Source organism: Delphinus delphis, chromosome 13 (assembly GCF_949987515.2).
Source record: "Delphinus delphis chromosome 13, mDelDel1.2, whole genome shotgun sequence".
Classification (NCBI taxonomy): Eukaryota; Metazoa; Chordata; class Mammalia; order Artiodactyla; family Delphinidae; genus Delphinus; species Delphinus delphis.
In genome coordinates, this window is record NC_082695.1 from 18,006,615 (window position 1) to 18,034,108 (window position 27,494).

Here is a 27,494-nt window from a genome sequence, read left to right on the forward strand (position 1 = left end):
CACTGGTCGACCTGGAAACCAGCCCCAGGAATCCTGACCAGGATAGGGTCCTGCAGGAGACCTGGCCCCCTACCTGCCCCACCAGGCGCTCTCCACACGCCCCCTTGCAAGCCTCCAGGAATCGGGGCTGGGTTTCCCATTGACTCCTCCAGGACTGGACCGGACCCTGACTCCTTAGCTTGCGGGGACCTCGGGCTGCCACACAGGATGGTACGGGTCCCTGACACAATAGAGGGGCAGGGAGAAACCTTTTGCCAAGAAGGCTTGGTTTTCAACCGCCTCAGGAGTCTCACAGTGAAACAACTTGCGAGGGAAGAGAGTCACCCTCTTGCCTCCACTTCTGCGGTTCTCGGCTGGGTCTTGGCCCAGAGGAGCAGCCCTGGTGCCTTTCGATGGGCGCATGAGGGAGTGAGGGCTTGGCCTGCCCATCAGGAGGAGGGCGGGATGGAGAGGCCCACGTTGAGCTCGCAGAGACCCCCAGTGACCAGAGGCAGGGCGTTTCTTGGGAAGTGGTGCAAACGTGCTTTCCACTGGTGTATGAAACCCACCTCTGCCTGGCCCCCTCCTCGGGGTCGTGGGCACCCGTGTTTGGGTCTGTATTAGAGTCTTTCCCGAACCGTTTCTGCCTTTGGCCACCTCTCTGTGAAGAGCACAGTTAGATGGTGGTTCCTTGAGCCATGCTCTGTTGTGCCAGACAGGAAGGGTGCTGTCTTCAGGCTGCAGACTCCAGACCCTTTCTGAAAGGGAGACACAGCTACTGTGCCAGAAATGTTATTTCACTAATTCTCACGAGGCCGTGAGGGGAAAGGGTGAGGCGAAGTCACTCTGGTTTCCAGGCAACACCAGAGGCTGGAGAGGGTCATTTGGTGCAAGTGGCAGAGGCGGAGTTGAGAAGGGAGGCCCTTGGAGGCCCTGCTCCTGGCCATGTGGCCGAAGGTTTGCCCAGGACTGTGGGCTCGTAGCTTCCGGGAAGTTCAATTCAGTGTCTCTAACTCATCCCTAACCTGCATTAGTCACGGTCATATGGGTTCCGAGAGGGCCGTATCCCAGCCCCAGCTGAAGTGAGAGCACTGCCAGCCCAGTGCCTGCCCCAGCCCTGCCTCCTGCCCTTCTTGTACTTTTCGGGCTTAGGCTTGCGTCACGCCCTCACGATGTTCTTGTCCTTTTCAGCACGATGCGATCTTTGGGATCCTTAACAAAGTGAAGCCTTCCTACAAATCCTGCGCCGACTGCATGTACCCTGCAGCCAGCGGGATTCCCGAGGCCTTCGGGGAGCGATGCAAGAACCCCGGTGCTCCCGCCATCTGCACCCAGCCCACCTTCCTGCCCCACCTCACGTCTTCCCCCATGGCCCATGTGGCCAGCAGGTCCCGAGCTTCAGAGAAACTGTCCTCTGGCCCAACCGAAACTCCCCCATGCCTACCACCAGCAGGCTCGAGGAGGCCAGACATCAGTAGCCCTGGGGCTGGGGCTGCCCCAGAGCTACCAGCCAGCCTTTTGGAACCTTCCAGAGAGACTCACAAAGTCCTACCAAAGTCCCTCCTTTTGAAGAATTCTCACTGTGTTAAGAACGCTCCCAACATGGAAGTAGCGAAGGACGACTCGCCACCCAAGAAAGATCCGAAGCCAGCCAAGGACCTGCGGCTCCTGTTCAGTAAAGAAGCCGAGAAACCGACAGCCAACAGCTACCTGATGCAGCACCAGGAATCCATCATCCAGCTGCAGAAGGCGGGCTTGGTCCGCAAGCACACCAAAGAACTAGAGAGGCTGAAGGGCACGCCGGCCGACCTGGCGGCCCCCTGCAAGGATGGCCCCGCCAGCAGGCTGGAGGCCAGCATCCCCGAGGAGAGCCAGGACCTGGCTCTGCCTGGCCAGGCCCAGGGCGACGAGAAGCCCGAGGCTGGCCCCCCTCCGTCAGAAGGAGCCCCACTGAAGAGCCCCCCGCTCTTCCTCTGCCGCCCAGACCACACCAGTCACTTCTCAAAAGACTTCCTGAAGACCATCTGCTACACCCCGACCTCATCCTCCATGAGCTCCAACCTGACCCGGAGCTCAAGCAGCGACAGCATCCACAGCGTCCGTGGGAAGCCCGGGTTGGTGAAGCAGCGCACGCAGGAGATCGAGACCCGGCTCCGGCTGGCGGGCCTCACGGTCTCGTCCCCGCTCAAGCGCTCTCACTCCCTCGCCAAGCTCGGGAGCCTCAACCTCTCGACGGAGGACCTGTCCAGTGAGGCCGACGTGTCCACCGTGGCTGACTCCCAGGATGCCAGGTTGAGCGAGTCTTCCTTCTTGCATGAGCCCCCAGTGGCCCCCAGGACCCCAACTGCAACCTCTAAACCATCAGGGAAATCTGCCCCGGAAAACTTGAAAAGCCCTTCGTGGATGAGCAAAAGCTGACCCGCCTTTGGCTGCGTTTGGACTTCTGTGATCCCTCCTTTTGTTTCACTGTGGATTTTGGTCCACCCCTTCTGTCTTGATTTCCTTTAAATAATTGGCGTTATCCTTACTTTTCCTCCCCTCTTGCGGCAAAGGGGAGAAGAAGAAACAACAATACCTAACATACAGCACAAGAAGAAAGGGGAGCATTGGTTTTGTGGCCTGGGGGAACCAGCAGCTGTTGACCAGTAGACTCTGACTCCAAATGAGGTGTTCCGGGTGCTTCTCGTGTGTTAAGAAGAGCATTTATACAGTGATGCACACACATCAAAAATCCTCTGGCACGGGGCTTCCCTGGTGATGCAGTGGTTAAGAATCCGCCTGCCAATGCAGGGGACACGGGTTCGAGCCCTGGCCCGGGAAGACCCCACATGCCGCAGAGCAACTAAGCCCGTGCGCCACAACTACCGAGCCTGCGCTCATAGAGCTCACGCTCTGCAACAAGAGAAGCCACGAAAATAAGAAGCCCGCTCACCGCAGTGAAGAGCAGCCCCTGCTCGCCACAACTAGAGAAATCCCGTGCACAGCAATGAAGACCCAACACAGCCAAAAAACAAAACATCCTCCGGCACAACCTGCAAAGGAATAGCTGTGGCATTGGCATCGCCACCACGGCACGTGTCCTAGCTCATTCAGGCCCTTCTGGGAAAACTCCTGGATGGCAGTAGAAGTCCTACCTCTGATCCTGCTCTGCTTTTTATTTTTAAACTCCGATAATGACCAAGGCTCATTCCAGGGAAAAATGCTGTGTCAGAAAAGATTTTTCCGAAAGAGAACTTTCTGTTGTGCGGTTGTCAGGACCCCAAAAAGTATTAAGACTTTTAAGGTGCCTGCGCCAAACACTGCTAGTTAAAGTGACATGAAGGCGCGAATGCTGCTGTCAGACCAACTCCAGGGTGAGTGGAGGTCCTCTGAGCAGCTGACTTGCCTGTCCTGGCGTGTTGTCACAGCTGAGTGACGTGTGTCTGGCCGGCCCTGGGGTGAGGTGGGGGGAAATGTGTGTGGGGTCCTCAGTTTGTTGCTAAAGGTCAGTCTTCAGTTGTCCCCCATCTGGGGAGAAGGACCCACAAAGTATCATTGAGGCTTATCTGCTGCGGAACCCAATGCGGTCGTGTTGTGGTTCGTAGGGACTCAAGTGTCTGGCGGGGCCGGGGATTCTGAGATGTGGGTCACCCCGTCAGGAGCCCCAGCACTCAGGTTCATTTGGTCACATGTACTCACGTTTGGGGAGGAAAAGGAGATTTCAGCAGTGAGGAACGCTCAGTCACTCTCAAGGAACAACTTAGCAGCAGCTTCTCTGAGAAGTGGGACTGGGGGAAGCCCTGGCAGGTGTTTACAGTCGCCCCTTCTTGCGGTGAGAACGCTGCTTCCTGTTTCTCTGCGGCTCTTCCCAGTGGGCAGGACAGCATGTGGTCCTGAGTGTCCCTGGGAGTAGTCCCTCTAAGGATCTTGAGTGGAGGGACTCCTCTGATGTTGGCCAGCAAGACAGGATGTTAAAATATTTTGGAGAGAGAGAAGAGGTCTGTTAAGTTTAATTCAGGGGTCAGCAAACCATGGTGTATGGCCCCAAGAGCTAAGATTGTTTTTTATAGTTTTAAGGGATTATCAAAAAATTAACAAATAGGCGACAGAGACCATGTAGCCTGCAAAGCCTAAGCTAGCTACCTTGCGATCAGCCTCTTTATAGAAAACTTTCGCCGAGCCCTGGCCAGTGAAACTAGAAATCCTTCAAGGGCCAGCCAAATTCCAAACGTGGGCAAATGAGTCGCCCTCTTACGTTGGTCAGAACCGGGCCCCCAAGAGTAGCCCAGGCAGGGTCTGCAGGAAGAAGGCTAGTCCGTATTTCAGCTAGTGGGTAGAGTTTTTGCAAAAACCCTCTCTCCGGAAACTTTTTCTCCCTGGCCTTATTTTTTTTATTAAAGTATACGTTATTTTACCCTATCGGAATTTTTTTCCCACCACTGTCAACTGAAATCAGCTTAAAAGGTGATTATCCACTTATTGCGGAAAACCCAGTTGGGTTTCCTCCTCTCTCTCAGCCAACAAGAGCACAGTCTCAAAAAATATATATCAGGTTCAGTGTTTTGCCAAATTAAATTTCATGTGGTGGATCAACTTTTGTGTCAAAATAATTCTTTAAATTTGATGATGCCAGGCTTATGTTGGTTTTTTAACCATGCCTGGGTATGATACAGTTTTGAAGACCTTAATTTTGAAAGCCATAATTTTTCTTATCTAGTTAAAGGGTGGGAGGAGGATTACGAGTACTAGTGGGTCTCTGGCTTTTGGCAAAGTTATCCATTCGCTGTCGGGAGCTAGTCTATCGGTATCTAAACAGACCAGGGCCCAGGTGCCCATCATCAGAGCAAAATGAAGCATTCTTGATGGATGACACTGTAGCCTGGAGAAGAGGGTGAAGGCTTTTCTCTGAGACCCAGATCAGTGGCACACAAACATATGGCAGATTGCTATTTTAAATGTTACACTAACAAGACAAGAGCATTCTCCCAGGCTTGGAGACACCTTGGCAAAGACAGATTCATACCGGTCTCTGAAAAGCCATAAGCTGTGCCACATCTTGACCAGTGCTTCACCTGTAAGCTTAGCAGATGGGGGAGATTCCGAATGGAGGCGGCAGTGGTTTATGCTGTGAAAGTCACTGATTTTGGTGACCGCCATCTTCGTGGAATGCCTTTGTCGAACTAGGCAAGAACAAAAGCTTTCTAAATAAGCTCAGTACCCTGTGAATTCAGCTGCATTTCCTCTTCCACCTCACCTTTCCCTCCCTTGCACTCTCATTCACGTGGCATGCCAAAATTAGAGCGAACTCCTCTAGGTCTTCCTCTTGCAACGATACAGGGAGGTCTTCTCATCAAGTTTTGTTGTGTCGAAGAGGAGAGGTGGTCACAGAGAGAGGGGAAACCGTGCTGCCCTTGATCGGGACCTGACCTTGCCGATTTCCATGTCTTTGCCTTGTAGCTACTTCAGGGCCTTGGAGCAATGTGCATCATTCCATGAACTTCTTGACAACAAGGTTCTTGCCCCCAGTCTCACCTGCCTCCTTGGTCTCAGTGCAGGCACCAGTGCCAGCCTCTCGGCTGCCAGACAGCTCTCTGCTGGGTGGAGGTACCCGGTCCATCAGGCGAGCAGGTTACTCTGTCCAGCTCCCTTCCGCTCCATCCCACCCTCTCCAGCTAAAAAGCATTCCAGCCCTTTCTAAAGCCTTTTCCCTCCTGGATAAGCCCAGAGGATGCCTGGGATGGAGCCAAAGAGGCCATAGAATTAACATCGTCAGGACAACCCTGTACGTCGGCACTGTGCACAGGTGCCATCCCAGGAGGCTGATGGATCCCCTGCTCCCCTGGGGCCCCTGCTCCCTAGTGAGAGGAAATGCTGTCATGTAGTCGAGAGCATGTGAGTAACCTCACCCAAAGTGTCCGAAGAGCGACTTGCTGTCTGTTGGCTGGAAACGCTTGGTGCCAGAACACATTTCCCAGAACCCTGCTCTGGCTCGCCACCCGGCAGGGCTTCCCCGCCCCCACGCGGCCGGCACAGTGACGGCCGCCCCTTCACCTCCGGCAGGGGAGCCAGGCGGGCAGGAGATTTGTGACATCGGGACAGCGTGGTGCAGGGTCACCGGCTGCTGTCCCACCCCCAGCGTCTCCCCGACGCGGCATGCCAAATGAAGGTACTTATGGACCCCCGTGCTCAGCTCCTTGGTCTTTTTATTGTCTGCTCTGCAGTTGAATACGTATGTGTATGAGTTCACTCTGCACAACTATATATATTTGAATCTGTCTGTCTATCACTTGAATCAGAGCATCACGTGCATCCCTCCTCCCTCACGTACACGCACACTGTGTCACCCGAGCTATGAAGCGGGTCCCCTTGAACGGTCTGGAGCGACGCAGTGCGGTGCTGCCCTCGGTGGGTGTGGATGTGACCACCTCGTCTTTGTCTTGCAGTGGGTGCTGCAGCCCCGGCCTGTGTCGGTCTCTTAGCAGGAGTCTTAGAACCAGACCCCCGGTCCTCTGCTGTCCTTTCTGTCGGCCGCGCTGCTCACGGAGATGGCCGCTCCCTCCCTGCCTCCTTCCTGACACTGTAATTATTGTTTTACAATCGAGTGCCTTAATAATAGTTTACAAATACTATGTATTTATGGGCAACCGTTAAGCTCTCGCCTTCTGTGATTGGATACTTTGCCTCGTCAGTGGTGGTTGGCGTTTTTAGGGCTGGAGCTTGCCTGCCCCGTGCTTGTGCTGGTCTGTTGTGCGGCTTCTCGCACCTGCCCGCAGCCAGGCCAGGAGCGTTGCTAGAAACGGCGCTGGCGGTTTCTGTTGGCAAGGCGGGCACGGTTTCAGCCACGGCCCGGTCCGTAGTAAGCGAGGAAAGAACGGGATTGGTTTGCTGGCCAGCCGGTGGGGGGGTGGCGCGGTCCAGGCTCCCCCTGGACTGCAGCCCAGCCCCTCCCCTGTTCCCCCCATCACGCAACTGTACTCCTGTTCAGTAGAGTTTTTATTACCACCTAGGCCCCCCCTGTTTCCCTCTCTACTGGTATCCTGAGCTCTTTGCAATAAAATGCAGGTACAGACCGCCATCAGGAGCTCCACAAGATGGGCTGCCCTTTGGTTGTCAGAAGCCGCCAGTGGGTTCCAGTGTGTTGTGTTATGATATCAATGATTTTTTTTTATTATATTGTTTTTCTTCTTGTTTTTTTTTATATTATATATTTAAAAGGCAGTATCTTTTGTACTGTGAATTTGCAGTAGAAGATGCAGAATGCACTTTTTTTTTTTTTTACTTCTGTTGGTGTGTACTGTATATAGTCTGTGTGCTTCCTGTGATGAAAATAAACTTTTTCTTTATAAATGCCTGATGACCTCCAAACTTGTGCCAAAAAGCAACAGCCTCTTCCGCCCTTGCCAGGAGACTCGGTTGCAGCTTCGTCATCATGATGGCCGGTCTTGACTGGGCATCTGCCATATGCTGGGCCCCATGCTAAACACCTGGACAGGTGAGACCAAAGAAAGAACCAGGGGAAGAAGGTCAGCTCCTGCAGGAATCATCCTTTTTCCTCCTGATCTCGCCAGTAAGGAAGAGCAGGCCCAGTTGTGGGTGGTCACTCGTATACCAAAAAAACCTGTCCCGTCCCTCCACCCCACCACCCAGGGTGGGACTTGGACTTGGGGTGGCATCTCTCCCTGCACAAGCGCTAAAGCTAGAGGTGTACTCAACAGAACCACCTTAGCTGCTCACACGGGAGAGGGGACAGTGGGAGCTCACTGTGGCTAGCGGCCAAGGCAGGAACCCCAGGGAATCCCAGTCGCTGGACACAGCAGAGGCTCATCTCGTGCTCAGGTCACAGACCACGGCAGGTCAGAGCTTTTGGTGGCTCTCCTCCCTTGGTGTCTAAGCCAAGTCAGGATGCTTCCAACAGAAAACCCTGCCTTCTTGGAGTTCTGTGCATCTAGCCGTGCCGCAGGGCAAAGAGCATGGGACTCACATTCCCTCTTCACCGCCTTTGGGTGCCACACATTACATTCCAACGCGCGAGTCACGTGGGTGAGCACTGACCATCTGCCACTAGTGCCTTGACGTGACCATGAAATTCCAGCGCCTGTGGATCCAGAAAAGACTTTGTTTAGTTCACCTAGACTTACTCTGCCCCTCACCTGGACTCACAGGACCAGAATGCAAGTTTTTCACTTTACAAAAAGAATTAAAACCGTCAGGCGGACCGGATTACTCTCATTTGCCGATTACCACATTGAGCCCTTCTAGGAAAATCTACACGTGAAGCCAAAGTATGGTTAGGAATTGCTTATTCAGTAGGAAATCAAAGCAAAAGGTGAGTGGTGTGACTGTACTCGTTGGTACCACCAAGCTGTAATGCAGCCCTCTCTGTAAGAGGTTTTTGGAACTGAACCACTGAGGGTCATGGTTCAGGACGCTCATCCTAGGAAAGGCTGGAGACACCTAACAAATTCTCTTCGGGCTGCAAACGTGAAACAGAGGCTGAGGGTGGGGCTCAGCACTCTGTATGATTCCCGTGGATTCCCTGGGAATTCTGATGCCATGTTTAGAAACCATTGAAATAAGAACGTGATGCAATTGAGTAGGCTTTCCCTTTGCTAGTTACAATCACATTCCACACATGCGTTCTGGAGACAACACCCACCCACATCGCCCTTGCAGAACGTGGGTGTTCCCAGATCATCAGATACTCTTTCACTCAAGTCCTCGGAGAACCTTCCTATAACTGACTGCTTTGATCCTGATTTCGTCCTCCTAGTAGCAATCCTGAGGTTGAATGTGATCCCAGGTCTCGCCGGCAGGGGGCGTGGTTGTGCAGGGGAGGAGCTGCATGCTGGGGGGTGGTGGGGGAGGCCCCTCTTGACAAGATGCTTGGAAGAGGTTCCAGAAAGCAGACCATGGAGGACAACGTGGCATTTCAAAAGGATTCACTTCATGGTAGGAAAGCCCTTTCCAAAGATGTCCAGCCGCAGTGCACAAAGTGAGCTCTGCCCAGAAAACACCACTCACCCACCCCTGCGCCCTCAACGAGGGAGCAGAAACACACTTCTGAGCCTTCCACGTACCCAGCACTTTAAAGAATCCCGTTGAATCCTCCAAAGGCCCTGTTGACGTTACCCTCCGTTTACAGTTGAAGAATCAGGCCTGCAGAGTGTAAGTCATTTGTCCAAGGTTACATCTCAAAAGTGGTGAAGCCAGAAGGTACTGCTCCTTCCCCACCTGAAACCCTCTGGGAGCTGCCCCCCACCCCAGAAGTAGGAAGCTGCGAGCTGAAGCTGCCTCTGATCTCCCTGTAGGTACCAGCAAGAAAACATCCGAGTCAGAGATGAAGCCTCCAGCCCTTGGGAAATCTGACCCACTTCGTGCTCCGAAGGCTATCCGGGCGGCACAAGGTGTGTTGCCCTCCCCCAAATCGGGTTCATCGTATTTTGCCTTTAAAGGGAAGCTGCTTATGCACCCTGAAGTATACTTGCAAAGGGTCCCGTTTTAGCCCCAAATTCCTTTTTTTGTAAATGGTTTCAGCAAGTCGAGCGTCAGCATTTGCGTGAGCAGAAACCGCAGCACAGAAAAGGATACACGGGAATCTGACCCTAAGAGACAGGTTCTCCCACAAGCGGTTGGAGGTGCCGAGCTCCCTCTGGTTTTGAAATAGGATGTCGCAACGGGTGAAGGACGATGCTACCTACCTCAAGGGGGCAATAATTTGAGAATTAGCTGATAATGTATGTAGACCTCTTCTGCCTGGCACACCACTCGCTGAGTAAGTCAGTGGCAGCTCTTACTGTTGGTACTGGCAGGAGGGATGGAGGGGAGGGAGGGGAAAAGGAAGTAAACTGCACTGAGCATCTACTACTCGCAGGTGTTTCATGTGTGTTGCTGAGTTGATCCTCACAGTAGATGTGACTGTTTTACAAACGAAGAGGTGGAAGCTCAGAGAGCTTAGGTCACCTGGATAAGGGCCACACAGCCAGGAAGGGACAGAAGCTTGGGGTGCCTGACTCCAAACTCATACACTTTCTACCCCACCATCTTCTCTCCAAAGAAGACAGCCCTTAATGTACTTAGTGCGTAGTAAGCACTCAGTAAATATCAGATGAGAGTAAATGAACGAAATATGCTGTGAAAATGGGGCCCAAGTTTCATTCACCAAGACTGGGAAAGCTTGGGGACACCCATGACCGCCTAAACCACGTTCTCCCAGGACAGGGACATGAATCAGACACCTCTGGGGCCCCAGCACACTGGGCTTGGCACACTGGACTGAGCCCTAGGTCAACACCAGGCATTTACTATGCAGGAATCAATGAATCCTGAGTTTTTAGAGACCAGAAGAATCTGAAAGGTCATCCAGACCAGGCCCCTTTGTAACATCCATCCATTCCGTCATCCTCTCCCATTCATGTGCTCCTGCCATGTGCCAGTTGCCCGAGACAAAGAGGAGCCCGTCTGTTTCACCCCCTGGCAGTCCTGATGGAAAGCCCATCTGTAAAAGCTAGGAAGGAAATACACCACCTGCCAACAGCAATGGGGTTAGATGGGGAGGATTCGAGGTGGACGTTTTTTGCTTTTATCTATTCCAAAATCTCCGCAACAGGATTATTATGTTACTTTCATACTTAAAAAGGAAAATGTAAAGATTTAATAAAAGGATGCTTTGGCATTGAGCTGCAATTTGCCCTCCAAGCTCCCAGGCTCATGGTTCTAGGGAATTCAGCACAGCATTTTGCGGGGAGGGTCTCTTCTCCCCTCTGATGGGGTAACATGGGCCCCCTGGAACAGAAATTGCGCTCAGATCACTGAGGCTCAGGGGTGCCAGGTAGGGGCTGGCGTGTGAGCTTCTCCAGGCCACTGTGCCCACCCCCTGAGCACTTGGGGCCTGGCTTCCTGGGCAGCTGCACAGGACTCTGAACTCACAGGGGCCCTGTGATTGGTCGATGCTCTGCTGTCACTGTCTTTAATTCTTTAATGAGGGCCAGGCCTTCTCATTTCCCACTGGGCCCTGCAAATTATGTCGCCGGTCCTGGCAGCGTCACCACGCTGATCAAGGGCTTTGGAGAAAGACACCCCAGGGTCATGCTCCCTAACTCACCCACTCTGTGACCCAGATCACTAGCTTAACCTCTCTGTGCCCCCTTTTCCTCATTTGAAAAACAGGAATGACCTCATAGTGCTGCTACAAAGATTAGCGCTGTGTCATCAGCACACAGTGAAGGTGCGTGAATGTAGATATTATTTGCTAGATGAAGTACTGAGCACGAGTCCCGGCACAAAGAACTCCCTCCGTGAGTAGTTGCTATAATCGTGGGAAAGACAGTGATCCGATGCCCACAGACCAGCCCTGCTGACGGCAGCTGCTCTGCCCACGCTGCTTCCCTAGCATCCTCTGAAGGGCAGAGGGAAACCGACACGAGCCCACTGGAGGAGGGACTCAGCTGGGCTGTGCACATGCGTCCTCCTCCTCCCCTGCCACTGACCCCTCGGAGGATGCCAGCTCTGCCTGTCTCCTGATACAAACACCATTTGTCCCCGACCTGGACCCAAGTGGTTCTTTGCAGCAGGCCTTTGGGGAAGGGAACGGTGTGGGCGGCCTGTGAGTGTGGGCTTGTCCCTGTTGCAATCCAGAGGTACATCCTGTTCTGGCGTTGCCATGGACAGCCAAACATCTGCCACAACAGATGGCTGAGGCTGGCGGCTGGCAGCGGGGCTGCGGATGGGTGAGGGCCCGGACATCGCCCCGCCCCGCCGCCACTCACACGTATGCACAGACTTGCACCCACACGCAGGCACACACACCCGCACACACGCACGTTGGCCTCTTCCAGGACAGACAGATTTCCCATAGAGGAGAGTTCCCAATTCTTGGTTTTCTTTCTGGAGGTCCTGGAGAACAGCCCTGGCAGGACCGGGCTGTCCCGAATTCTTATCCTGGTCCAGCCCACAGCCAGGCTCCCAGAGCTGCCCCAGGCTCTGGCCTGCTCCCCAAATGGAATTTGCTTTCCTGGTTGTTATTGTCATTTTTCCTGATTCGGAAGTCAAGCGCAGTCATTGTAACACAGTCACGTGATGTAGAGGAGTGACGATAGCTGCCCTCGTGGTGGCAGGAGCGCGTACCTCTCGCTAAAGATACACAGGCAGAAAGTGCAGTGCGTGCAGCAGCGTCTGACTCACAGTACGTGCTGTACACACGTCTGTGAAGTAAAACAATTGTTAACATGATCTGACTCCGTCTGGCCATGCAGGGATTAGAAACACGTTTTTTAGAGGAGGAAGCTGAGGCTGAGAGGTGCCTTCCCCTGCCGAAGGTCCCATAATGAGTGCCCGATGGGATCTGAACCCAGGTTATACCAACACTAGAGCTCTAAGCCCAGAATCTTCCACCCTCCCAAACCCCCACCCTCTGCTGCTTCCTGAACATCTTGGGGGGTCCCTTCCTCCCATCTAATCACAGGGCCCCAGCCCTGACCTCATTCCTGCTGGAGGTCCCAGCGGTCCCCCCGAGGTCACAGACCTGGCCCTAGACTCCCTGCAGCCACTCCCTGCCGGAGGCCTTTGGGGTTTCTTTTCACTGGTTTGCCCTGTGTTCTTAGGCTCCCAGGGTCTCGGCGCCCTCTGCCTGTCCCCAACCGGGGCCTAAACCTCAATGGTGTCACACCCCTTTCCTCCCTGCCCACTTTCTCTGCCCTGCCGTGAGGGCTCAGTTGGGACCATAATGTGAGTAATGACAGGTGACATTTCTTGAGCCACACTGGACAAGGTGGACTTTGTCACCATTTTTCGTTTGAAGACACTCAGAAGGTAAATGACTTTGGGGCCAGGTTGCCCAGCCAGAAGGTAGACAGAATTCCAGAGCCAACTCCAGGAAGCCATCCCTGGCAGCATCTCGTCCCGCCCCAATTCTGGAAGAGGTGGCTCTTCTGTCCGAGTACCCCATGGGCATGCTCAAGACCATGGACCCCCTGAGGGCAGTGGCTGGGGCAGGTTTATTGTGATCCACCCTGTGCCTGTACCTGACAGAGTAGATGCTCAATAAATATTTGTTGAATGAATAAACAAATGAATGGTGGAGCTGATCTCTTTTCCCCCTCTCAGGCCAGGAGAAGTTTGGGAGAATCAAGCCTGAGTTTGAATCATTCCTCTGCCACTTCCTGGCTGTGTGATCTTGAACCAATTCCCTAACCACTCTGAGGTTTCCCTCTGTGGGGAGGGTTGGAGATGACCTACAATGACTGCACATAGTAGATGCTCAGTAAACACCGTAGAGAAACAATTGAGGCTCAGTAAACAGCACTGTAGAGAAAAAAAGGATTCAACTCTCAGCTTCGAAATGGACTATCTATGTGACCTCAAACAAATCACTTTCCTTCCCTGGGCTTCATTTTCCAGATACATCCCGTGGGGATGATAACAGCACCCGTAGCTCAGTGGTGGTGAATGAAGGGACATAGTGAGTCCCCTATAGTAAGTGAAGTAATGGACGGCTTGTGTGATGGAGAATGAGTTCTTTGGGGGCAGGTATGGCTCCTACTCTCCCACCCGCCCCTCGGGCCCCACTCAGTGCCAGGCACACAGTAGGTGCTCAGATGCCCGAGGGAACTGAATCTTGTTTCAGTTCTTTGTGCTGCAGCCCCAGAGAGCCGGCGCCAGCCCCTGAGCGCCCTCCCCTCCAGGCTGACTCTCCTGTGTTTTTCCATCCCATTTCCGATAAGGTGGAGACAGAGCACCAGCCCTGCCCTTGCCTCTGTGCTGAGCCTGGTGGAGGTGGGGTGGCAGCTGCTCCTCCAGGGCACACCTACCAGTGGAGGCTGGGAAGGAGGGAGGAGGGAGGGGGAGAGGAAGTCCCTCCAGAGTTAGCCCTGCTTTCCCAGGGGCCCAAGGTCCTCAGACAGGAGAGTGAGGCTTCAAGCCCAGCACCGCTACTCCTAGCTGTGTGACTGTGAACATGTCACCCCACCTCTCTGAGCCTCCCTTCCTGTACAATGTGGCTGTTGCTGACACTGGCAACCCCCTAGGGTTGTTAGGAAGCAGATGAAGTGTGGAGTATACCGTCGGCACTCCATAAATGCACCAGGCACTGCTGTCTCTCAGTTTTTACAGCTCCTGTCTTGCAAAGATGGGGAAACTGAGGCCCACAGAGGGCCAGTGTCTTGTCCAACGTAGCAGAGCCTATATCTTGCTGATTACAGCTCTGGCCTTAGCCATTCTCCCTATGCAACCCCAAATAACCAGCAGGGCTGGGCGTCTGGGTAGACCAGGCAGGGGGCTCCTGGGTTGAGGGGCTGGGGGGAGTGGAGGAGAGCACAACAATAACAGACTCCCTTGCTGAGGGCCTACTTGTTTTCTCATCAAATCCTGAAATACCACGATGAAAGTGGTATTAGTGTCATCCCCATTTTACAGATGAGTAAACTGAGGCTCAGAGGGGGGCAGTCACTTGCTCAAAGCACACAGTGGTGGAAAGAAGGGTCTTGACTTCAGCCTCAGATCTGTTTGTTGAATGCAGGAAGAGGCAGTGGACAATCGAAGAACACTGAGTTCCGTGGTTTGGGGAGTTCAGTCGCCTCCCCCACCCTGGGAGGAGAGGTAGGGGAAAGACACAAGGTCAGTAGCATCTAGGGTTGGGCTGTTATTAGATGCTCACAAAGTATGGGGAGGGGGAGCCCTGTTACCCTCATCCACCTACCCCCGGTTCCAGAAGCCTCCCAGGGGTGGCAAATGACCATCAAGGAGCCTTCTGCAGCTCCCGGAGGCGGGGCGGGGCGGGTCAAGGCGGTGCTCGGGGAGGTGGAAGCGGGGCGTTGCCTCCCGCGGCCCCGCCCACAGCGTGTGGCTGGAGCCTTGCCGTCCGACCCCACCCACGCAGACGCCCACCGGGACCCGCACCGCCTGTTGCGTAAGGTCTTCAGGAGAGTGCGCGCTGCGTAGGCCTCCCGGAGCCCTCGGCCTCTAGCGTGCCTGCCGGCCTCCAGGTGCACCATCTCCAGTGCGCCCCGCAGGGGACCTCGGGAGCCATCTCTGCCTCCGATTCCCCACGGAAGGAGCCACTAGTTCCAAGGTCCGAAAGGAGGAAGGCAGAACCCCCCCCACTCGAAAAGGTGAGCACCTTTGGGGGTGTCCCTCCGCTCCATCGTACCTGCAGACTGGACAGTTATCCCTCGGGGGCATCCTCACATCTGCATTTTCAGTACTGCTGCCCATTTGCTAGTGACTTAGGCAAACTCCTGGCCCTCTCTGACCCTCGGTTTCCTTATCTCTGCCACCATGGCTTGGACTTTGACCTTCCACCCATAAAACTCAAAGACAAGACTTCATTTTGTGAAAGGTTGCGGGATTATAATAACAGGTCCATACAAACCTCCTTTCCCTTATTGAATTCTCACAGTAACCCTCCCCGGGAGCTGTTGTTACCCCATTTTACTGATGTGAAAATGAGGGTCCTGGGACTTCCCTGGCGGTCCAGTGGTTAAGACTCCGGGCTTCCAGTGCCGGGGGCATGGGTTCGATCCCTGGTCGGGGAACTAAAATCCCGCTTGCCACACGCGCCGCTCCCCCTCCCCCGCAAAGAAAAGAGGGTCGTGAGTGGGTGGAAGAGAGTTGCAGAAATAGGGCCCAGCACACCCCTCCCCCTGCCGCAGGCCTGAGTTCAAAGCCCCTTGCTCTTTGCACTGAAACACTGCCTCCTCAGGTCATCTCCTTGAACCCTGCAAGGGCTGGATTCTCAGAGGAACGGCCAGGGGGTCCTTGCTCCTGTTTCTGGTCACCACTTTCAGGTCGCTGAGACCACCTTTCTGCATTATCCCCGGGGAACTGGCGGGGATAATGTCCCTTCCTGGGGAGGAGGGACAGCTGATGTGGACATTGCATCACTGGCCCAGCCTGCCTGTGACCCAAACCTTCCACACACGATGGAGGAGGGCCCCTCACACAAGTCTAAACAGGGACCCCCGATTTGGGAATCAGAGTGAGGTGAAGAAGTGGGGGTGTGTGGGCAGCTGGAGGTGACAAGTGTTCTGGGCAGAGGGAGGTGCTGGTGCAGAGGCCCAGAGGTGGAGGCCAGCACTCTGGCTTCTACAGACTGTAAGCAGTCAGTATAACAGGTAGAGCCTAGAGCTATGGGCCAGATGCAGGCCCTGCAGGGACTCGTGGGCCATTGTCAGGGGTCTGGACTCCATCCCAAGGGAGCTGGGGAGCCAAGGAGGTTGCATACTGTGGAAGGACATGGTTGGTTTTCCCTCCTGAGCCACACTGTCTACTATGGTAGCCACTAGCCACATCGTTATGGACTGAATATTTGTGCTGCCCTCCCCCAAAGTCATGTTGAAGCTCTAAGTCACTACGTGACTGTATTTGGAGATGGGGCCTGTGAGGGGAGATAAAGGTTAAATGAGGTTGTAAGGGTGGGGCCCTAAGTCTATAGGGCTGGTGCCCTTATAAGAACAGGAAGACACACAGATCTCTCTCTCTCTCTCTCTGTGTCATGTAAGGACACTGTTTACAGGCCAGGAAGAGAGGTCTCACCAGGAACTGAATTGGCTGGCACCTTAAATTTGGACTCCCCAGCTTTTGGAACTGTGAAACAATATATTTCTTTTGTTTGAGCCACCCAGTATGAATTTTTTTATGGTAGCCCAAGCTAACTAATACACACATGGCTCATTAAATTAAAAATTCAGTTCCTCAGTTGCACTAGCCACATTTCAAGTGCCTACATGTGGCTGCCATATTGGACAGTACAGATATAGAACATTTTCAGCATCGCAGAAAGTTCTATGGACAGCACTGTGCTGGAGAGATCACTCGGGGTTCTGGGTAGAAAATGTTTTCGGAGGAGGAGACCAGTGAAGATGGGGTGCCGGGAATCCAGTGAGAGATGCCGGTGGCCAGCGCCTGACATGGTGCCAGAAACACCGCAGGTGCTCAATAAAAGCCCACTGAATGGATGCATGGGCTGGATGAGAGTGAGGTGACGGGGATGGAGATGAGAGGATGATCTCAGGAGCCTGGCAGGAGGCTGAATTGATAGATTGTGGTGACTGGTTCGAAAGCCAAGGATGGCTCCTCTGTTCTGGCTTGGGCAGCTGAGTGGATGGCGGGGCTGTTGCCTAAGATGGGAACCTAGGAGGGAGGCAGGTGGGTGTGGGGGACGAGGACGAGCTCGTGTCTGGGGTGCTGGTGCAGTGGCCACATGGAGGTGTCCGGGAGGCCATTGGATATTTGGACCCGGAGGCTGGCAGTGAGGTGTGGGGTGGAGATTAGGTGGAGATTTGGGAATAGATGGGCACACCTGAGAGAGGATGCAGATACAAGAAGAAGGGGCCGGAGGAGGGCCCTGGAGATGCTGACATCGGAGAGGTTGCCAGAGGAGCAGCAGCAAAGCCAGGGGTGAGCAGTGCCAAAAGGGCCGGGATCACCGGGCACCTGTCGACCAGGACCAGCAGGCCCTGGATGCAGCCAGGTTGCTGGTGACCTTGGGAAGAGAAGATTCGGGAGAATGGGAGGGAGAGAGAGAAGAGGACAGCGACAGCTGGCCTGGCCGACCGGAAGTGAAAGGTAGGCCTTATTACTCTACCCTTTTTAAAGTGCTGCAGGGAAGGCAGAGAGAGACAAAGTGACCTGCCTGAAGTCACTACAATTCTTGAGAAACTTGTTGGTGAAAGAGTTAAGGCTGTTACTGAAGGTGACGCTGGGTGGGGGGAAGGGAAATTTTTCCTGGAGATGGGAAAACCCTAGCCTGGTCACAGGTTAAGGGGAAATGGGGATGGGGTGCTAAAGACTGGGGGAAGAGCAGGTGCAGTTAATTCAGTGAGGTCCAATAATTGGGGTTTGAAACCTGCTTGACCGTCTACACCAGATCCAACAGCTGATCTGAACATCCCAGCAAGGTGGCTGTGTCTTATTTAACCCCATTTCGGAGGTGAAGAAACTGAGGTCAGGGGGGTTCAGCAATCTGCCCCCGTCACTTTGGGCACCTTCTCCTAATTCCACAACGGGTCCACCTAGGCCGGCAGGGCCTGGTCTTGAGTCCAGCCCCCCCGGCTCTGACTCCAGGGTGCGTCCCCCACTCTTCCTCCTTTGGGGCTAAACAAACCACAAAGTGATAAACAAGCACCACGATTTCCAAGTGGGAATAATTTAGCCAGAGAGAAGGAGCACGGAATGCCACTCATTTAGTGCTGGTATTTCCAAACTTACAACACATATATCCTGTCATCACCGCATTCCCGAATATGGTGTCCTGTGACTGTATAATCCAACAGTATAATCCTCTCATCGTGTGCCATACACTTTGCAAGGCATTTAAATGTGATCTCGTTGCACCTCACAGCACCCATGAGAGGTAGGCCTTATTACTCTACCCTTTTTAAAGTGCTGCAGGGGAGGCACAGAGAGACAGAGTGACCTGCCCCAGGCCACACAGCACGTCTTTGGCAGAGATGGAAATCAAAACGGGGTCTGTCTGCTGCCAAAACCTGTGCTCATTTGCCAAACTGCTTCATCTGTGTCCAGATTATAGCAGGAAGGCTTCTTCGTTTTCTCTGTCGCCTCTGGTTTGCTGACTGAGGCAGAGGAAGAGTTGGCATCCAATTCTCTCACCCTATCAGCCTCTTCTTTAGGGATAAAATTGTCCCAGGCTCTGGGATAGGACTCAGTTTGATCTGCAGGGAGACTGCAGCAATCTGGCTGGAAGAAACCTGTATTTGCATCCACTAAAAGCTTTTTGAGATCCAGGAGCGGTAGGGAAATAGGGACACATGGGGCCATAGATTTCCAGAAAGGGTCTCATTTTCTTTGCTATCCCTGGATAATTAATGTGTCGGGGGATCAAGAGAATGGCTGATCATTTTCCACTGAACCGGTGGAGGGGGAGGGAGCAGGGGATGAACGTCTGTTCGTAATTAACAGGAGGAGTCTCCTATGGCCCTTCCTGCCCTGGATGCTGGAGAGGACCCTCAGTGTCTTAATTGGTGTAGGTGACAGAGAGGATTAGAGAAGTGAATGAGAGCTGACCCCTGACATCTAGCTGGGCAGTCTGCTACTTGGGATTAAACCCTATAGCTGGCTGCTAAACCTCTGTTTGGAATGATAGCCTGGTTAAGAGGGTGTTTCAGCCACACAGGTACTCGGAAACCAAGGTGCTCAGCTTCAATTTTCTGGGGGTGTTGAGGAGAAAGAACCCAGCAGGATGGATTTATAAATGAAGAGCTAGCTTCCTTCCTACTTCACTCAGTCCCACATTGGGATACCCTGAACCTCAGTTTTCTTCCCCTATGACTCAATCCCATGCCCGCTCACAGAAATAACCATTGCTCAAAGTGGGATGATGTCTTCCCAGTTTTCCTCTGGGCATCTGCACATATGTAATCATTATTCCGTTGTGTGGCTGTGCTGAAGTCGACTCAGCCAATCTCATGTAGAAGGACACATAGGTTGTTTACAAATTCTTACTATTGTAAACAATGCTGTGATGAACATCTTCGTGCCTAAAACATTTGTAGCACCTGCCGTCTTTCCTTAGACCTGGTTCTCAGAAATGGCAGCCTACCTCCAAGTTGGGGGGGCCCAGCGATCCACACCTCCTAATATTCACACCCTTAATGTCACCTTCCATACTGAATTTTGCTGGCCTGAGTGGACAGAAATAACAGTGTGTGACTTTCAAGGCTAAGTTATAAAAGGCATTGCACCTTCTGTCTTGGTCTCTTGAATCTCTCGATCTGGGGAAGCCAACCGCCATGTCTGAGGACACTCAATCAGACCTGAGGAGGAACTGAGGCCTCCCACCAACAGCCCCACCTGCTTGTCAACCATGCAGGTGGACCAACTTGGAAATGGGAGTGGGGTCTCAGGCAAGCCTTTTGCTGACTGCAGCCCTGGCTTTCATCTGACTGCAACCTCATGAGAAGCCCTGAGCCAGAGCCACGCAGGGAGGCTGCTTCCAAATCCCCAGCCCACAAGACATGATAAATGATTTTGCTGTTTTAAGCCAATATGTTATGGTTGATTTGTTTCACAGCCGTAGATAACTAATATACTAAACCAAAGACTAGAGCATTCTTTAGACTCATGATGCAGAATGCCATTTTTTTCTTTCCTTTTTATTATTTTTTAAAATTTTTATTGGGGTATAGCTACCACGTACTTTATTTTTTTTAATTTAATGTATTTATTTAGGCTGCACTGGGTCTTCACTGCGGTGCACGGGCTTCTCTAGTTGCCGCCTGCGGGCTGTAGAGTACACGGGTTCAGTAGTTGTGGCACGCGTGCTTAGTTGCGGTATGTAGGATCTTAGTTCCCTGACCAGGGATCGAACCCGGGCCCCCTGCATAGGGAGCGGGGAGTCTTAACCACTGGACCACCAGGGAAGTCCCCATCTTTCCTTTTTATATTGCCAGATTGTCAGCACTTACTTTGACATGTAATTGACCTGGTGGTCTAAAGTGACCTCTTGATAGGAGATCCTATCAGCTCTGGGCATGTGGAGTACATTTGGAAAGCCCCGTACGTGACCAACAGCCCTTTCCAAACTGTTCCCATGTGAAGATTGGTTTTTGATTTGTGGCCGTGAGCCCTTCCAGGGAGAGATGTCCACAGCTTGCTTCTGTGGCCAGCTAAACCATCTAATAACCTGAGCCGGGCAGCAGAGAAAGCCCAGTCTGTTGTCAGTGAATTGCTCCTTGCTTTCTCTGAATTCTCAAAAGCTTTTTAAGGAGTGGAAGCAAAAACATCTGGCTCGCAAAGGAATATTTCATCAGAGGCCATGCAACCAGGATATGGGTTATCATGAGGAAGGCGGCTTCCATTTCTCTGGCACATGTGCTCAAAAGATTCCCCATGTGATGCGCAGACCCGAGGAACCTGCCTGAGCGCTTGGAGAGATACCAAGCGCTCCATTCATTCAGTCGTTGGTATGCTCAGTAAATATTTATTTAGCATTTCAGACACTGTTGAGACAATTCGAAGGAGTGTAAGTTATAGTTTTTGTGCTTGAAGTTATTCACAGAGGCAGCAGATGGAGTAAAAAGTCCACAGTTGTTATAGTTTGTACTGGGTTCAAATCCCAGCTAGCCTGTCTACAAGCTTTGTGACGCAGGACAGGTTTCTGCACCTTTCTGAGCCTCAGTTTCCTCTTCTGAAAGGAAAAGATAATAGTATTTATTTGCAGTGGTTTGAGGATTAAATGAGATATGCCTATGAAACAGTACTGGACCTGGATCCTGGCATGAATTAACAGGTAATGAGTTTATTACTGTTGGTAGTAAAAGGTCCCACAATGCCTCGAATGAGCCTGCATCACAAAATACGACACTCATATACATACACACACACACATATATATATATTTAATTTTATTGAAGTATAGTTGATTTACAATGTTGTGTTAATTTCTTCTGTACAGCAAAGTGATTCAGTTATGCATATATATACATTCTTTTTCATATTCTTTTCCAGTATGGTTTATCACAGGATATTGAATATAGTTCCCTGTGCTATACAGTAGGACCTTGTTGTTTATAATAGTTTGCATCTGCTAATCCCAAACTCCCAATCCATCCTTCCCCCACCCCCCTTTATGGCAACCACAAGTCTGTACTCTACGTCTGTGAGTCTGTTTCTAACAAGTACTGAGTTTCTTACTGTTCGTAGTAAAAGGTCCTGCAGTGCCTCGAATGAGCCCACATCACAAAATAAGACAGACTCCTATTTGAATCCCAACTGTGTGCTGTGGATCAAATGCCTGTACCACTCAGAGCCTCAGTTCTTGACCTGTAGACTAGGCATAATCAATGTACCTTGCTGGGTGGTGGTGCAGATTAAATAAGGCAATGTCTGCATATGGACACAGCACACGGGAGACCCGTAGTATATGGTACTATCTCTGTGAGGGAAGATGATCAGAAAAGCAAATTATTCCAACGCAGTGTAATAAATGTTGTAACAAGGTCTTTCCCTTGGGTTTTGAAGGCTGGGTGTGGATTTCTGAGGAACCATCCTGCAATCCATTTGTGTAGCTAGGAACTTAAAGAGCGAGTCCTCATTTGACTTTGGGGCAGGAACTCTGGCTGCAGAGGCAGGACCCTGGGTGGTGGGCAGATGGTCCTGGAACTTCCAGGCATGATGGAGTTGTCATCAGAGTCCGTCAGGCTAGGGTCCACGATTCGGCTCACCGTCGACTTAGCTAAGTGAAATTAATCAGTGCAGTCACCTCTTTGAGCCTCATCACTACTTCATCTGTAAAGTAGTGTTAATGATGACAGCTGGCATGCACTGAGTGCCAGCTACATGCTGGACCTTGTTTTCAGTACTTTATATTCATTAATGCGCTTAGTCTTCATACCAGCCCCATGAAGCAGCTGCTATTATCACACCCCCATTTTACAGATGGGGAAGGTGTGGCACAGGGAAGTTAGATCTCCTGCTGGTAAAAGGCCCGGCCAGGATTTAAACCCGGGCGATCTGAGTCCGCAGCCAGTGCTCTTTCAACTCTGTAGCTTTCGATCCACATGATGGGGTTTAGGGAAGGATAAAATTAGGCAACGCATAAAGAGAGCTGTACCCAGAGTCTGTAACATAGGTTATGCCCTGTAAAGGGAGTTGCTGGGTACTTTTTTTTGCTATTTTATTCCATCTTGTACAAGCAAAGTATTTTTTCATTCATACATATTTTAGAAAGGTCATACATCCCCCTAATGCCGCCATCAGATACACAGAAGAGGTGGCTAGGACACAGAGGGGACTGGTGAACATTTGAGGGTCCCCCGGTGAATGGTAGGGTCTCGAAGAGTTTACATCCTCTAGCTTGTTGTGTGGGTGTCCACCCCATGCACCAGGCTAGACATATCTCTCCAGAGCTTCTGAGCAGCTGATTACAGGTCTTCCATGCTAATGAGGCCAAGGGCATGGCCCAGCTCTCCCAGCAGACCACTGAGCTGACCCAGTGAACACAGCTGTCACCCTGCCAGCTGTCTTATCAATAATTGGCCCTATAGGAATTCCCTGGCAGTCCAGAGGTTAGGATTTCAAGCTTTCGCTGCTGAGGGCCTGGGTTCCATCCCTGGTCAGGGAACTAAAATCCCATAAGCCACACGGTGTGGCCAAAGAAAAAAAAAGTTGGTCCTGCATCAGGGGGCCAGAGATGTCAGAAGGTGCCTCACTGCATGGTGTAGGGGAAAGAGACTGTGTGTTGGCTCCATGACCTCAGGCAAGCCTCTCTGAGCCTCAGTTTCTTTGTCTGGAAAGTGGGAGGATGAGGGCTATGTATCAGTTACCTACTGCTGTATAACAAACCATCCCAAAATGTTAGTGGCTTAAAACAATATATATTATTTAGGTGACCATTCTGGGGGCTGGATGGCTGTAGGTTTGTGCTTACATCTGTGGTCAGCTGGAAGGTTGGCTCATGGCGAGATGGTCTAGGATGTCCTCACTCATACGTCTGGTGGTTGGCAGCTTCTGGCTGGGATGTCTGGGCCTTGGGACTCTCACCATCAAGCAGGCTAGCTGCTTCTTCCTGGGTGGCTGGGATCCAAGGACAACAAGACAAGGCAAGCTCCACACAGTTTTCAAGCATTTCCATGTGTTGTGTTTGCTCATGTCCCATTGGCCAAGGCCAGTCACATGGTTAAAGCCAGAGCCAGAGTGGAGAGCAGCTCGCTCCACAGGGCATGGCTAGATGGAGGAGAATAATTTGCATTTTTACAATCTACCACAGTGGCCCTGGCAGAGATATTGGAAAGAACAAATGAAAAATGATGGGATTTTGAACAGTAATTAAGATCATAGAAATCATTTATGGCACATCTGGGCTCAAAGCATGTTGAGTGAACAATGCTCACTTTCCAGACGAGGGAACTGGGGTTCAGAGAGGTTGATAACTTACCTAGAGCCACACAGCTAATTAGAGTGAAAGCTGGACTCTGAGCCCAGGGCTGATTCCAAAGCTCACGTTCATAGCTTTCCCTTCTGCTGCTTTTCCCAACACAGAAGAAAATGTAGTTCAGTACAGACATGAATAGGGACTCATAGAAGCCTCTATGTGGGTTACAAACCCCATTTCTCCTGTCCCACCTTGAAGGTCTGGCCTCCTTTCAAAGAAGCACTTGTCATCTGAAGTCCTAGACTGAACACAGTCGAGCCCGGCACAGAGTAGAAACCAGAAAGCATTTGCTTGAATAAAAGCTATTGCCACCCATTCCCTTAAGAATTTCAGCATCATGCAGACGCGGAGGGAGAGCTGCCTAGACTCCCATGTCGCACGGTTCCTTCCTGCTACTCGCAATTTTGGTGGCAAGAGTGTCTGTGTTTTGTTTCACAGCGTTCGTTCTCCCATCTCAGCCATTTACTCTCGCCTCTCAGAAAAGGAGGTGCACTTCCTTGGGGAGAGAGATGATCTTACACCCAATTTTTCTGCTGGGAAAGGCAGCAGCTGATGGGGGCTACGATCAAAACCTGTAAATGGAAAGGGAACAAAATCCAAACCACTTGACAGAGGGGGTCCCGTGGCCCTGAGGACCTCAGTCTGGTGTGATTTCTCTCTGTGTGTTCAGGGATTCCTGATTCTGTAGGAGAGCACAGTGTCCTTGAAATTCCAAGTGCAGCCCTGATGCTGGAGAGTGGGAGCATGGGGCCTTCCTGCAATTGGTTTCTTTTGTTTCCATCAAGTCAGAAACTCAACTTGATTCTTTTTTTTACTTTTGACCACGCTGTGCAGCTTGCGGGATCTTAGGATCTTGATTCTGCAGGATGGAGTCATAATCTCAAGTTCCCTCCTTTCCTGGAGCCTCAGTTTCCTCTTCTGTAAGATTGGCACGTAATAGGCCCTATCTCCTAGGATTGCTGTGAGGATTACGCGAGATCTTTCCTATAAAGCCCCTAGCCCAGCTAGACTTAATAAGGCTCCATATATCTGAGCCCTGGGTTTCTCAGTCTCACCACTACCAACTCCTGGGACCTAAGATTTCTTTCTTGTGGGCTGGGATGGAGGCTGTCCTGTGCATTGCAGGATATCAAGCACTATTCCTGGCCTATACACACTAGACGCCAGTAGCACCCTCCTAGTTGTGACAACCAAAAATGTCTCCAGACATTGCCAAATGTCCCTGTGGAGGGACATTTGGAGGGGGAGGTGGGGAGCAAAACTGCCCCAGGTTGAGAACCTCTGGTCTAAGCCTTTATTGTTGTTACTAATGAACACTAATTCCCTTTTTGTGTGAGTCTGAGGCATCTGATTTGGGAGGGGCAGCCAGGTTGAGCTTTGGAAGCTGCAGCTCACGCCGCTGCAGACAGTTGCAAGGTTTCCTACCTCAATAATGAGATTTACGCGGATGAGTAAGCACTTTTTGTGCCAAGATTCATGTTTAAATTTTGAAAAATCTTCACAGGAGCGTTGTCCGGAAATTCTTCCAGCTAGGGTCTGCTGAGGTTGTCAAAAGGTGACATTGGGCTTGGGGTCTTGATAGAACACCTTGAATTGATAGAATTCCTCCTCCCCCTTCAAAAAAGAGAATTTTTTCCCAATTTTATGCCGTTGAATGCAGTTTGCAAAAGAAGTAGGAAACACAGGACAGGAAATGGAAAAAGGAGACTCACCCATAACTGGAATCCTGTCACTCAGAGATAATTTCTGTTACAATCTGTGTAAAGAAAATTACAGGCCAATATCATTGATGAACAGACGCAAAAATACTATTTTTGTAAATTAAATTTATTTATTTATTTTTGGCTGCGTTGGGTCTTCGTTGCTGCGCGCGGGCTTTCTCTAGTTGTGGCGAGCGGGCGCTACTCTTCGTTGTGGTGCATGGGCTTCTCATTGTGGTGGCTTCATTGTTGCGGAGCACAGGCTCTAGGCATGCGGGCTTCAGTAGTTGTGGCACGTGGGCTCAGTAGTTGTGACACGTGGGCTCTAAAGCGCAGGCTCAGTAGTTGTGGCGCGTGGGCTTAGTTGCTCCATGGCATGTGGGATCTTCCTGGACCAGGGCTCGAACCCGTGTCCCCTGCATTGGCAGGCAGATTCTTAACCACTGCGCCACCAGGGAAGTCCTCCAAAATACTATTACAAAATGTGTGTGTGTGTGTGTGTTTTATAAAAATGGGACATACTGTTTTCCGGCCTGCCTTTTTCATCTAACAGCATCTGGAACATTTTTACATACCATTAAGCAACAAATATTCTTCCATGAAATTCTTTTATTTTTCCTGCTTAAAAACTTCCTGTGACTCCTGGAGGCCTGGAAATAGTCAGGATTCATAGGGGGAAAAGGATGAGGCCACGCTCCCTGATTCGTGCTGTACAGGAGTTACGTGGAGACATGGAGGCAGAGACCATAGATCCCATGAAAGGAGAGGGCAGTGCTCGGGTTCTGGGAAGTCATTTTTGCCTCCGGGGAGAGGTACTGACGTTTTTGGCTGCTGTGCGTTCTCTCCTGTGCCTAGCCCCATCTGTCTTTTTGATTGTATCCTTCATTTATAGCATCCTGTCCAGTCCCTGCCCTGGAATGCATCTCCTCTGGTTGTTTGTGTCAAGGGCTGTTTCCCTAGCAGACAGTCGTGTGATAAACATTCTTCCACGTATACAGTTGATCCTCATTATTTGCAAATTCAACAACTCCTCGTTAAAATTTGTGACCCCCAAAAGCCATACTCGTGGTCCTTTTGTAGTCATTTGTGGGCATGTGCATGCACAGAGTGGAGGAAAATTTGTCACCCAGTGCACACATTGCCAGCTGAGGTTGAATGAGGCAAAGCTCTGTCTTGTTTCAGCTTGTACTGTAAACAAGTATCCTTTCCTGGTATATTTAGTGCCACATTTTTAGCCTTTGTGTGTTTTGGCATGATTTTGCTACTTAAAATGGCCCCTAAGCATAGTGATAAAGTGCTGTCTAGGGTTCCTAAGGACAAGAAGGCTGTGATGTGCCTTATGGAGGAAGTATATGTGTTAGATTAGCTTCATTCAGACGTGAGTTATGGTGCTATTGGCTGTGAGTTCAGTGTTAACAAATCAAATACATATATGTATAAAATTCAGCAATGTACAGTACATATTAAATAAGGTGTCTTTAAACCAAAGCACACATAAAACCAGGTTATATATTGATTGGTTGGCAAAAATGTGGCCAGAAGCCTGTAGGAACCTAACCTTTTATTTCCCCTAGGAGCAATGATTCAATATTCACTTGCTCAGTGTTTCTGTTGACTTTATAGAATATAACTACATAGAATAATGAGAATTGATTGTATCTTTGCATGTCACCATGATTATTGCCTTAGGATAAATTTCTGACAGTGGAATTACTGAGCCTGGGTAGAATACCTGTTCTGAGGTCAAGTTTGTATCAGTTAGTTCCTGCTGTGTAACAAACCTCTGTTTCCACCTCTGTAAAATGCTGATTTAAAAAAGCCATATTAGGGCTTCCCTGGTGGCGCAGTGGTTAAGAATCTGCCTGCCAATGCAGGGGACATGGGTTCGAGGTTTGGTCCGGGAATATCCCACATGCCACGGAGCAACTAAGCCCATGCACCACAACTACTGA

General features: G+C 51.3%; 1 protein-coding gene across 2 annotated transcripts in view; it reads left to right on the forward strand.

Moving 5' to 3' along the window:
• Window positions 1-7,488, forward strand: part of SSH1 (slingshot protein phosphatase 1) — a 62,056-nt gene extending 54,568 nt beyond the window's left edge. For both annotated transcript variants that reach the window (XM_060028249.1, XM_060028248.1), the window contains exon 15: window positions 1,171-7,488. In XM_060028249.1, coding sequence (XP_059884232.1) covers window positions 1,171-2,397 — 1,227 coding nt within the window. In that variant the 3' untranslated portion in view covers window positions 2,398-7,488. The remainder of the gene's footprint in view (window positions 1-1,170) is intronic.
• The last annotated feature ends 20,006 nt before the right edge of the window (window positions 7,489-27,494 follow it).